Source organism: Camellia sinensis, chromosome 15, assembly GCF_055761805.1.
Source record: "Camellia sinensis isolate YWXY chromosome 15, ASM5576180v1, whole genome shotgun sequence".
Classification (NCBI taxonomy): Eukaryota; Viridiplantae; Streptophyta; class Magnoliopsida; order Ericales; family Theaceae; genus Camellia; species Camellia sinensis.
In genome coordinates this window covers 47464776-47477835 of record NC_138975.1, presented here as the reverse complement: position 1 = coordinate 47477835, position 13060 = coordinate 47464776, and the positions used below count along the sequence as shown (strand labels likewise).

Here is a 13060-nt window from a genome sequence, read left to right as displayed (position 1 = left end):
CATTTCAGTCTCTCGTGCTTCATTTGAGTCATAAAGAATTAGTGATCTATGAAAAACTTAGAAGCCATGACAATGGGTTGATTAGGATAATTATTTCCTTATAGTGTGTTTGTTTGAATCTGTCATATTTTTGAATCTGTCATATCTTTTTATTTTAGATTATTTTTATATCAGATTTTTTTTAAAGAAGTTTCATCTGTTAGATTTTTTTAAAGAGGTTTAATTGTTAAGTAAAGAGGTTTAATAGTTTAGATTTTTTATTTTTATTTTAAATGCATTATTATTAGTAACTAAATTAGAATTATAATATTTGTTAATTGAAAACTGTTATTGTAGATAATTGAAAGTTGTAATGGCGCACGGAGGTGGTTCTATTGGAAAACTTCCAAGTGATGATATTGGATGGAAATTTGGAATTCCACTAGAAAATAATAGGCATAAAATTAGGTGTAAATTTTGTGGAAAAGAGCTAAATGGTGGTATAACTAGGTTGAAGCAACATTTAGCCCATATGAAAGGTCAAGTCGCACCTTGTGCTAATGTTAGTAGTGAAGTTCGAACACTAATGATGGATCATTTGAATAATTATAAGGGCAAAAAGATTGACAAAAGGAAGATGAATGAGGAATTAACAGAACAAATTAGAGCCAGTCAGTGTGATGATGATGAAAATGATGAGGAGGACTTAGAAATGGTTATGGCCCGATAAAATAGGACTAGTGATATTGAGGTTGCACCTACTCCTGGTTTTGCTCGGCGATGTCATAGTGTTCGTGAGGCTAGTACAGGTAGGAAATGGATTGATACATCCTCTCCAGAAGTTCAATTATTAGACATAGATGTGGATCTTCATAGGACCAAAGGCAACAAACAATCCAAGCTCTCCTCTAGATTCTTGAAAGAAGCAAAGAAGAAATTAGGAAGAGCAGTTAGCCAGTTTGTATTGTTCACTCCAGTGCCTACTAATGTTGTTAATTCCAAATGGCTAGAACCAATGTTGGATACTGCAAGAGAGGTTGGAAAAGGAACAAAGCTACCTACTTCTTATGAAGTAAGCCTCTAACTTAAAGTTTGAAAAAACTCTATCTAGGTTTAAAAATAAATAAATTATTAAGATGCTTGTTAATAATTTTTGTTTGTTATTTATTATTAAACAGGTAACTGAAGTGTATTTACCAATGGAGTATGAAGCTTTACAAAATTGGATAAAATCTCATAAATCTAGTTGGGCTGAGAGAGGTGTTACAATTATGTGTGATGGATGGTCTGGACCCACAAGAAAGCACATTGTTAATTTTCTTGTGTATAGCAATCGTGGAACAATTTTTCAGAAGTCTGTGGATGTAACTGATGTACCTAGTAGGACATCTGATTATTACCTAAGCCTCATGGACAAGGTAGTGGATGAAATTGGAGAAGAATATGTTGTGCAAATCGTAACTGATAACGAAGCTGCAATAAAGGCTACTGGTTACAAACTCATGCAAAAAAGAAAGAATCTGTATTGGACAGGATGTGCAACTCATTGTATTGATCTTATGTTAGAGGATATTGGGAAGAAAAAAAGTGTAGCAAAGGTGTTGGATTGTGCAAAAGTAATCACACGCTTTATTTACAACTCCAATTGGGTCGTTGATTTCATGAAAAGATTCACAGGAGATAGAGAATTGTTACGTCCTGTCATCACACGCTTTGCCACCAATTTCATTACTTTGGAAAGCATTGTTAAACGTAAGACTGCTTTACAGGATATGTTTCATTCTCAAGAGTGGAAGCACAGCAAATGGTCCAAAAAGGATGATGCAAAAGAAGCGAAAAAAAATATACAAAGTAAAGATTTTTGGACCAAGGCGGCAGATGTATTAAAAGTTCAAGAACCACTTCTAAAGGTGCTTAGACTTGTAGATGGGGATGAAAAGCCCACAATGGGTTTTATATATGAAGCCATGGATAGAGCAAAGTTGGCCATCAAACAAAATTGTCGCTATTATGTAGATTATTGGAAGATTATTGATAATCGATGGGCTTTCCAACTACACACGGACTTGCATGCTACTGGTAAGTAATTTTTAATTTATTTAAATTATAAATCATGTGTTCCTTGTCTCACTTTTATTATTATTTTATATTTGAACGTAGGTTATTTTTTAAATCCCATATTCCAATATGGGGAGCACCTTTCTAATCATCAAGAAGTAATGAGTGGAGTTAGAAATGTGATTTCGAGACTTCTACCAGATTTAAACGAGCAAATACAGGCGATAAATCAAGTTAGTCATTATTTAATATTAGTTAAATTGATAACTTATTATTTGACTTGTGAATTGTGTTTGTAAAACTGTTTATTGCCTTTTGTTCATTGCAGATCTCTTTATTTTGTAATAAAGAAGATTCTTTTGGTGCTGTGTTAGCACAAAGAGCAGTGAAAGCAACAAATCCTGGTAATTATTATATACTCAATGAACTATTAACTATTTGAATTACATATTATTGTTATATTGTCAACAATTCTATATCAAATTATAACATAATCACTAATATTTGATTGATTTGTATAAAGCTGAATGGTGGATCCATTATGGTACATCGGCTCCGGCACTCCAAAAAGTGGCTGTGAGAGTATTGAGCCAAACCACGTCTTCTTCTAATTGTGAGCGCAATTGGAGTACATTTAGCCTGATACATACAAAGACAAGGAATCGGTTGAAGTATAAAAAATTAAATAAACTTGTTTATGTGTATTACAATATGAGGCTAAAGATTAGACATGCAACACGAAAAAGTCAAGATGATAGAGAGGAATCTTTTAACCCCATCAATCTTGATTATATATTTGAAGAAGATGATCTATTAACTCCATGGCTTCAAGAGAGAGAACATGCAGTCTTGGATGATGAAGATAACTCAGGTTGGTTAATTGTTGATGATGATGATGATGAGGGAGATCATGCAACTAGTAGCCAAGTACCTCAACATCATCAAAGAGCAGGGTCTGCTGGAAGTGGCTCTAGTGAGGGTCGCGGTTTGAGTCCACCTAGTGGTAGTGGAGATGATAGTGATGGCAGTCGTCCTCCAACAGGTGGTGGTAGTGGTGGACAATGGGAGTCTGCAGGTTCTGCACATGGTTGTAGACGCAGTATTCATCATATTGATCATGATTGGAATAGGGATTCTACACAGCAACGACGACATTCTATTTCTACTCCTGATGTAGGAGCATCAGTTGGGCGTTCACGACATATTGATGATATTTATGGTAATCGTGACCTTAGAAATCAATTTGGACATCTCGGAGTTAGACAAGAAGATGGAAGGGGAACTCAACATTGGCGACCAATATGCCAAGTACCATATCCTTATTACCCTCCTCCAAGTCAACCACCACCACACATCTATCAACCACCTTATATGGAAAATTGGAACTACTCTCAACAACCTCATCAATATCCATATATAGAGGGTTTCAATTATGGTACAGGGGGGCATGCAATGACACAACAACAATCAAGTAGCAGTGGCAGCAACAACACTACTTATGATCAATGCACTTTCAATAACTACTACCAGGAATATCAATATGGAGAAATAGGCCAACCAATTCATAGTGATGATCAAAGTGATGTGAGATATGGAGATTCTTCTGTACCACCATTTAATTCTTTTTATTACTAAGTTTTAGAGTTGTTGATTTGTAGTAGATTGTTTGTATGCGATTATGACTGAAGCGAATGATTTATTTTCATATCCCCCTTTCTCTTATTAATTTGTTGTGTATGTGAAAGTGTTTCATTGTTGAAAATAAGTAAAAAAATATTTTCACATCAATTTTATATTAAAGTTTAACATATATGCCAAGTAAAAGCTTGAGACTAAAATAAATACATATCATTTAGTTGAAAATGAGTCAAAAGTGTCTTTACATATCAAAATTTTGATTAAAATGTGATAAATTAAGGCTAAAAGAGTCAAAAAAATACATAAAATTGAGTTTTAGAGGAATTGCTAATGATTTTTGAAATTTCACAGCCGCGACGCCCGATACCCGATACGTATCGGTCGATACTCCCGATACCGATACTCCGCGAACGATACCGTTACGTTACCCGATACCGCGATTTAGAACTATGCTCGTCGTCCAATTCAAACTTATTGAAGTTCATGGTGATGGAAGTGATAGTCAATCTCAAATTTGATGTTCATTATTATCTTGCTATTAATATTTGTGTTCATCATTAATTTTAGTATTCTCATTGATGTCGTCAATCTCTATATTTGTTGTCAAACTCATGGATATCAGTGTTTACAACCGAATCATCAATCTCGATTGATGTTCACTATTGCTAGACGTTAAGATAGTAGATGTACAAGTTGGAAGTAGTAAAGGTAAGGTAGTTTATTGTTTGAAGGTGGACTAGAATTTGGGTCAAAGTAATTAGGTGAAGATTAATGACAAGTGAGGGAGAGAGAGAGAGAGGCAATAGAAGGTTTGGAGATATAAAAGGAGTTGGGTAGAATGTGAATGGGGTAGATGGTTGATGATAGTAAGAGAAGTACTAGTAGAAGGATTTTGGTAAGGTTGTAGAATTGAGATAATTTGAGTTGAATTTGAATAAAAGAATGTTAAATTTGAGTTTAGACTTTAGAATATGGGTCTTGGTTTAAGAATGTAGATGATGTTTTTGCCACCAGTACTATGTGAATGCCAACGTCTTATTTTCTATTTAAAATTGGATCGTAGTAAATTTTTAGATCAAATTAAGAAAAAAATAAAACATAAAGGATTAAAATGAAAAAAATATATTTTTAAGGATCAAAGTAAGGCCATTTCTGCTCCTTCATAAAATATTTTATCAAATTTAAATTTGATGAAAAGTTAGTTAAAATGTACTCTAACCATTTCAACAAATCTATATCAAATGAAGAAAGAGCTATATTTTTCATCAAATCAAAAGAATTTTTATTCTTTCATCAAATTTTGTAGATGGCCGTTGGTTTTGCAGAAACCTCAACTAGACTACTAAGAGCATCAGCATCAGAGTCGCTACGACTTTGATGCTATTGTAGAGAACCAAACTGTAAATATGTTGATGCATCAGAGTCGCTATGGGCTTCATTTATTTTGACAATGCTACAGTTCCTCCTCTGATGAAGTGAGGAACTGTTAACAGGGTAATCAATTTTTTATTATATTTTCTTTCTCGCGCTTCTTTCTCCCGTCAACAAGAACACTATCTCTCATACCACCATTACTGTCAACACTTACCAAAGCCATCACACAAATTTTATTCTTACCATCTTGAAAGTTCATCAGGTTCTCTCTCTCTTTCTTTGAACTGGAGAAAAGCTGGGGTCGTCCCCCAGGATGTCCCATGAGAAGAAGAAAAATGCTGAAATTTTGCTTAACCGGTTGACCACCCTGGCTCCTGTGTTGCTGCTATTCTGTTGTTGCTCTGGTGCTATCTTGGGTCTTATTTTATACTTGTTTTAATATATTTAAATTGAAAAATATAAAAGAATAAAAATAATATTTTAATGAAATAGAATTTTAAAATACAGAGTTTGATGGAGTGTGTATATAAAAAAAAGGCTAGCTAAAATACAAAAGTTGATTTTGGATTATAATTTGACTCAAAATTTGCTGAGACTACTGCGGATACTCTAAGCAAAATGACTGACTAGACAACCTATGGTCAACCATGTTTTTGAATAAATTAGGAATTTTATAAAAAGATTTGATAAAAATTTTATATTTATTCTTAAAGTGCATCATATGAGATCAAATTTTTTATTAAATTTGATAAAAAAGTTGAGATACTCTAATAAAATAAGGGCGATTTATACTAACATCCCTATAGTTTGGGCCTTGTGTCACTTTGATCTTCGACTTTTCAATTGTGACACAATTGACCATAAATTTTGAATCTTGTTTTAAATAAAGATAATTGAAGATACTATTGTTTAATTTCAAAGGCAAAATTGTCAATTTGATAAAATATAAACTAATTTGACAAAAATAAATGTCAACAAATATTTTTGAATTTTTAAAAAATTATTTCTACTTACAAAAGATAAAAGTATGTAAAATTGATAAATTTTTTAAATATTTATTTATTTTTATCAAATTAATTTTTATGATGTGTTTGGATGATGATCATGTAATAGGTAGTAGTTTTTATTTTTATGATATCATTATTAAAACAATTTATTAAACCAAAAAATTCAAAACTAAAAATATTTCATATATTAAAATATCGATCACACATTAAAATCTTAACAACCACCTGTGGGGATATATTTTCTGAGTACCAACACGTGGCCAAAGTGACACCGATGTGTCAGCCGAGGTGCCACGTGTCCTAGTCATGACACCGAGGTTATCTCGGCAAGGCCGAGGTTGTCTCCGAAGATATCGGAATCCGAGATAAGCGAATAAGGCACAAGAGTCCTAGAATGATGAGGGAACTCAGCCTGGATAAAGATAAAACTCTTAGGGAGTTTATCTCTATCTATAGAAGAGTCTTGGATAAGCACTAAACAGAAGTCCATTTAAGCTAGGCTTCTGTTGGGACAGGGATTGAGCTAACTATAAAAGAAAGGCACCTCCGATGGGTCTAAGGTACGCAATTTATATTCTGAACAGTGAGTTTAGCACTATTGATTATCTTTGAGAGATATACTGACTTGATCGTCGGAGTGCCCCTGGGTGGACGAACCATCGCCGGAACCTTCTCTTTCTGTTGCGGGTCAGACAGATGCCATCTATTCTGCCAGTGCTCTCCAGCTGAATACTGAGTTGGCAGTGTGATCGGAAAATCACTCACACAATTTGGCGCCGTCTGTAAGAAAAAAAGGAGAATGGATGGCCAGTGACGGACAGAAGGATAAGGTTGGGGACGAAATCCCTACTGGGAGTGGAAAACACGTTGATCTAAATGTAGAAGAAGATGGTTGCAATGAGGAGACTCAGAACCAGAATCACAGCAGGAAAAACGTCAGCCAGGATGGCGACGTGCCAAAGAAACTAGATCGAAGCGGATACTACAACGAGGACGACCTCCAGGTATGGAAGGATAGATGCCTGCGGAGGGACGAAGAGGTGAAAGATATGGCAAACAAGTTGGCAAACCTGCAATCGGTCATCAATTTTATGATGCAAAGTAATGTCATGCAGCCACCATACCCGCTGCAGGACACGCCGATTCCAGTGGTCAATACCCAGAAGGGGGAGCAGAAGGCAATCCCAATAGCCCCTCAGCACACCAGAAGCGAAAAACTCTCATCGGCCTTCTAGGGAGATCGGGCGAGGAGAGTCGAGGAAAGAAGAGTCACGAAGAACACATCGAACTAAAGAAGTAGACCCCAAAGAACATCAGCATGTTCAAAGGCAGGAGTTGTGCTTCTACACAACTCATGAAGAAAGGTCGAAAAGGGACCACAACGAAGCTGAGAGTAGTATGCCGAAAAGACTGAAATCGGGAGATAGCCGAGCTCTTGGGCGGAGCAAGGAAGACCTGAGAGATTACCTCAAGAGGAAACAACATAATACCGATACCGAAGTAACTTCACCTGTTAAGCCGAGAACACCATTCTCGGTAGAATTGGACAAATTTGAGGCGCCGAAGAGATTCAGTATGCCGAGGTTCCAAATATACGATGGTAAGTCAGACCCCAACTTCCACGTTGGATTATACTTGAACTCAATGGCATTGTATAGTGGGAACGAGCCGTTACTCTGCAAAGTGTTCCCCTCATCCTTCGGGGAGATTGCATCAGATTGGTTCCACAAACTACCAAAGGGAAACATGAAGACTTGGGAAGGCTTGGCCGAGATGTTTGTGGCCAGGTTCGTGATAAACAAGCTGCAGCCATTGAGGGTGGACACATTGACGGCTCTGAAGATCAGTAAGGATGAAGGCCTTAGGGCCTATGCAAAAAGATACTATGAGGTGTTCAACCCAATACCAGAGTGTAATCAAGAGGTGGCGGTCGTATCTTTCAAAAACGGCTGTAGACACCCCATTTTTGACCGACCTTAAGACTCAGACGTCACCAGTTAAGCGCTCGGTGATATTGCATATTGTGCTCGTTCAGAAGTTTCAGAGTCTCGGCTGCGAGCCTTGCCTCCGGACTTCCGGACTCTTTCGTGCCCTGCCTCAGTTTGCAAACCAGGCTCTATTTTCTCTGTTTTCTCTTCCCGAAGGGAGGGAGAGGTCTCAAAGATCATCTCTCAGTGGCCGTAGGCTACGTTTTGTGGTCGTAGCCCATTTTTTCCCATTTGGAGCCCGGTTTCCGGTTTTTCAGAGCCGACGGCCGTGTACCTCGATTCGGGACCGCCTAACCATCTCCGTTTGCTCCGATTTTTGGTACACACCTTATTTACTCCCTTTTGGGGGACACTGTGGCCCAAGAGACCAACTTCGTGGTCAAACGCCACCTCCGGTGCTTAACAGCCCATTTTCGGGGCCCCGGGCCGCGCGTTTCGGTCCCCGAACCTCCATTCTGCATCCATTTTGGTTCATTTTTGGTGGAGACCTTATTTTCATAGTTAGGAAGCTTGTAGGGGGGTAGAAGGCCAGCCATTGTTCTGAAAAACCAATTTTATCTCTTCATCGCTCTCTGACGCCCGTTTTCCTCACTTGAAAGCCAATGTTGACCACCCTAGAGCCACTTTTTTGAACCCTAAACCCCATATTTGTGATGTACACACCTGGGAGGCCACCAATAGTTGGTGGCCGACCAGTAATTGTTCCTGACCCTTTTGACCCCCTCTAAAAAAGGGTCTTTTCTCTCTCCTGGTTCACTTTTTTTGGGTTTCAATCACATAATTGTGTTGTGCACACATGGGAGACCACCAATATGAGGTGGCCGACCAGTAATTTTGCTTGACCCCTTTGACCCTTGGTCGACCGGCCACGGGAGGTGGTCGGCCGACCACCTAAACCCCCAAAACCTGGCCGGCCATGACCCCCACTCCCTGTTCCTTCCAGTTGTGACCTCTTTTTTCCCCCAGATCCTGTATCCGGGGGGAGCCCTTTTGGGGGGAAATTTGAATTCATTTCCCCCCCTTTTTCCTCCCCTCCTTTGCCTATATAACCAGACCCTCAGCTGCATTTTGAGGGGTTACAAAATTAGTTTAAGGCCATTGCATACAACTCTCTCTCTACCTCTCTTCCAAGCCTCAAAACACCCTTAGCCCTATACCATTTACCCTACACCTCATAGCACAAGGCCTCCATCCTCCATTCCAATAACTTGAGGCTGTTTTCCAGAGGTGAAGAACTCCCAAACTTGGCTCAAAAGTTGTTGGAGCATTGGTCTACAAGGGTGAGTCACTATCTTTCCTTTTCTAGTCTTTTTTTGCTTTGTATATAAGCCTTAGTTTCTTGCATTTTTGGGCTCCGACCCTTACTGTAAATAGTCATATTTTGAGCCCCTTTTCATGTTTGATTAAGGGTCTTTCTCTGTTTGAGGCCTCCTGCTATCACTTGCTTCTTTAACTCCCTTTTAGGCCTTATTTTTGCATAGTATTTTTGGCCTGTTAGTGAGCTGTTTTGGACTTTTTCATAAACTGTAAAATAGCTTTTTTTGAGCCCCTATTCAACATTGTTGAAGGGATCTCCTCTGTTTGAGGCCTCCTGCTATCACTTGCTTCTCTATCTCTCTTTTAGGCCAATTTTTGCATAATACTTTAGGCCTATTTTTGAGCTGTTTTGGACCTTTCCATAAACTGTAAAATATCTTGTTTTGAGCCCCTCTTCAACATTTTTTAAGGGCTCTCCTCTGTTTGAGAATAGCAGTTGCCACTTGTCTCTTTACCCCTCTTTTAGGCATTTTCTTGCATGATAGTTTGGCCTTATTTTTGATTATTTTCGTGGCCTGATGTAAACTGTAAAGTGCCTTTTTTTGAGCCCTTATTCAACTTTTTTGAAGGGCTCTTTGCCATTTGAGGCCAGCTGCTGTCCCTTTGTGTTTAATCTCTCTTTTAGGGCCATTTTTGCATGATAGATTAGCCCTATTTGTGTTCATTTTTGAGACTTGTTATAAACTGGAAATATGCATGTTTTGTGACTGTCTTGCATCTGTCTTCATGCTTCATGATCAAATAATGCATGCTTTGTGTAGCTGTAAGTCATTCCATGTGCCTAGTTTCGAATTTTAGGGTTCATTCCATGCATTGGGTGCCATGTTTCCATGTTTCAGGGCTGTTTTGTAGCATATTTCAGCACTGAAATTCGCATGTTTGCATATCATGTTCCATGCCTTGCCATGCTTTGGATAGAGCGGCATTTGATGCCTTAGGCTTGGTCCTCGGTTTGCATGCATGTGTGCACGCATTTCGAGTGTCTCATTTTCATCTCATGGCCACTAATGTGAGTGTGACTGAGGTCCACTCATGTTGGTGTAAGTCCATTGCGCATTGTGTATGCCATTTTATTTCATAGCATTGTGTATGCTAAGTTGTATGTTAGCGCATTGTGTATGCCATGTTACCTCGTGCATCGTGTATGCCATTTCATAGCATTGTGCATGCTAGGTTGTATATTAGTCGCATTTATGCATGTCATGCATATTGCATTGTGTTTGGGATAGGAGTTAGCCCGAGCACGGGAAACGAGGGACGTTTCGTACTTCAAGTGACGGAACGTGTCTCAATTCCCGGTCACCGACACTCCGGATTATCCATGATGGAGTTTAGGTCTTGTTGTGTTTATATGTGCATTCATTTCATATTGAGTCGTGCAATTCGACTCCTCGGCCATCATACATCGATATGCGTGATTGGTGGCACGAGGATCGAGGACTACACTCTCCCAAGAGTAGTCATGCATACATATGTGAAAATACTTTGCCATGCCCCTTTGTTGCTCTCTGTTGCGGCAAATCATAAATTGGCAGCCTTCCAGAGCTTGGCACGCATTCCAAGAACAATTGCAAACAGAGGCAAACCGGGACATCCCAAGGGATTTTCCGACAAAGGCAACCCGAGCATGCATCATTCACCATCCGAAGCAGATTTGAGGCAGTCCCTGGCTTGCATGCCAATTTATTGCTTTCCTAATTTAATTTGTTAATTAATTAGGATTTTGTACTTATTCGGACTGTACTATTTATTCGGGACTGTATATTATTTATTCGGACCCTCCGAGTGAGGGCACAACTGTAATAAGTGTGCGTGTGTGTGATGTATGTCTTCCAACCCCACGTCTTTCTCCCTTTTATTTACCCGCTTATGATGGTTAGATTAGGGCATGTTTCAATTAGCATACAGTATGATAGCATGTTTGCATTCATTCATCTGTTTTGCATGCATCGGGCTCGGGGCATCATACTAACTGCATTGTATTTTTGATTTCAAGTTGAATACATGTTAGTTGTAGCATTTCATATGCCATGTCTAGAATAGCCGAGCCTGCTATAGTTGCACTTTTGCATGTATTGCATTAGGCATTTCTGTATAATTAGGATCATGCATGGATTTCTAATTAGCTTCTGTTTTGGCTTGGAGTACTCGGTAAGTTTTATGCTTTAGCATCCTTGCATGCGTGTGAGTGACTGCCATGATAGCATGCTTACCATGAGGCTAATTGCTTATGTGATATAACTGCCTGAATGCCTGTGGGTGAAGGTTGGGTTATTTGGATTGGAACAATTCATTCACTGTGAGTTTTAAGCCCACTAGATAGTGGCAAAATCATGTTTTTCTAAGCCCACCCGAGGGTGGCAAATCCACGTCTTAGCCTACGTGCGGGTAGCACCATCAAACCATTTTCAAATAAATAAACATGAAATGTTTTGTTCTAATTCAAGCGATCCAGTCTATACTTGTATGCTGTGCGCATCACATAGTAAATCTAGGCTAATAACCGGAATAAGAACGCATAATGTTTTCAAAAATAGATATCATGGTTAGTAGAGGCCGATCTTTGATCGGGCGAGCGGGGGTGCTCACGAAGTGACCTTCCCCAATCGTACCCAAGTTCCCAAGCCGAGGCAACTTTGGTGATGACGGACACGTGGCATTAGGCAAACGAGTCAGGGTTTCCTAAATTTCCCCAAAATAAAATATTTAGGTGGCGACTCTGTATCTGGCAAAGCTCCATGTCTGGCACTTCTTTCAAAATCTGTTTTCTCAAAACGGTTTGCCGGATATGGACTCTTTGGTTCAGATTTAGAACCGTGACAATTTGAGAGTCCTGAACTGTAGTGAGCCCAATATGAACAGAACCGGGGGGGGGGACTCTCCCTCCCGGGGCGTTCGGGGACGTCTACAGTTTCTGGCGACTCTGCTGGGGAGTTAAAGAACTTGACTCGAACTCATGATATCTTGTTTTGACTACACTTGTGTGTTTCTTTGCATTGCATGTGCATTGGTGCGCCTAGGACACCGTGTTTGCCATCTGCTATTTCTGAACGGTTTGCCGGTGGCTTGTCTTGTCAAGGCATGACCATAAGGCTGACCGGTTATGGGCTCTGCCAGTATGGGAACACAAACCCCGGTTTTACCGGGGCACCCTTTTTGACCATTCGACCTAGTGCATATTCGGAATCCGTAGTGACCATTCCAAGCTAGGACAGGTTGCTTACCCGATTTAGGTTGTTTGAAACCGCTGCGTGCGTAGTGAAACCCTAGCTCCTGACAAAATAGGACAAGGAAACCGTACCCCAACATAGGGGTGTTTTGGCTCTCACTTGTCTGTTATGTGCTTTTAGAGTGCATCTCTATAGCAATGCATGTATCAGTCTACAAGTTTGGACATCAGGCTTGCGGGCACCAGTTTAGTAGTTTGGGCATCAGGCCTGTGGGCACCAGTTCAGTACTTTGGGATTCAGTTCACCTGAGGGTATCAGTTTACGGGCAGAATTTTGGGCAGAATTCTGTAGGAGGCACAGTCATTCAGCTTTGCTCATATGGGTTATTGTGAAATCGGGCTGAGATGCTGAATGTTTTCTCTTTTACTAGGTAGTCTGGGAACCATAGCTTCAGAGGGCTCCAATATCCCCCGAGTACACCGAACTTGTGTTGATAGACTTTGTCGGGTCAGAGATTCAATTCAAAGGC

General features: G+C 39.4%; 2 protein-coding genes across 2 annotated transcripts; both read left to right on the top strand.

The window, feature by feature from the left end:
- Positions 1-352: 352 nt before the first annotated feature.
- Positions 353-2066, top strand: LOC145812976 (uncharacterized). Its single transcript, XM_082908233.1, has 3 exons — positions 353-654; positions 715-1051; positions 1158-2066. The coding sequence occupies exons 1-3, from the start codon at positions 353-355 to the stop codon at positions 2064-2066; spliced, it is 1548 nt and encodes a 515-aa protein (XP_082764359.1).
- Positions 2067-2086: 20 nt separating this feature from the next.
- LOC145813539 (uncharacterized) lies at positions 2087-3742 on the top strand. Its single transcript, XM_082909067.1, has 3 exons — positions 2087-2270; positions 2366-2441; positions 2561-3742. Exons 1-3 carry the CDS (start codon positions 2199-2201, stop codon positions 3670-3672), a joined length of 1260 nt encoding a protein of 419 aa, XP_082765193.1. The 5' UTR covers positions 2087-2198; the 3' UTR covers positions 3673-3742.
- Positions 3743-13060: the final 9318 nt, after the last annotated feature.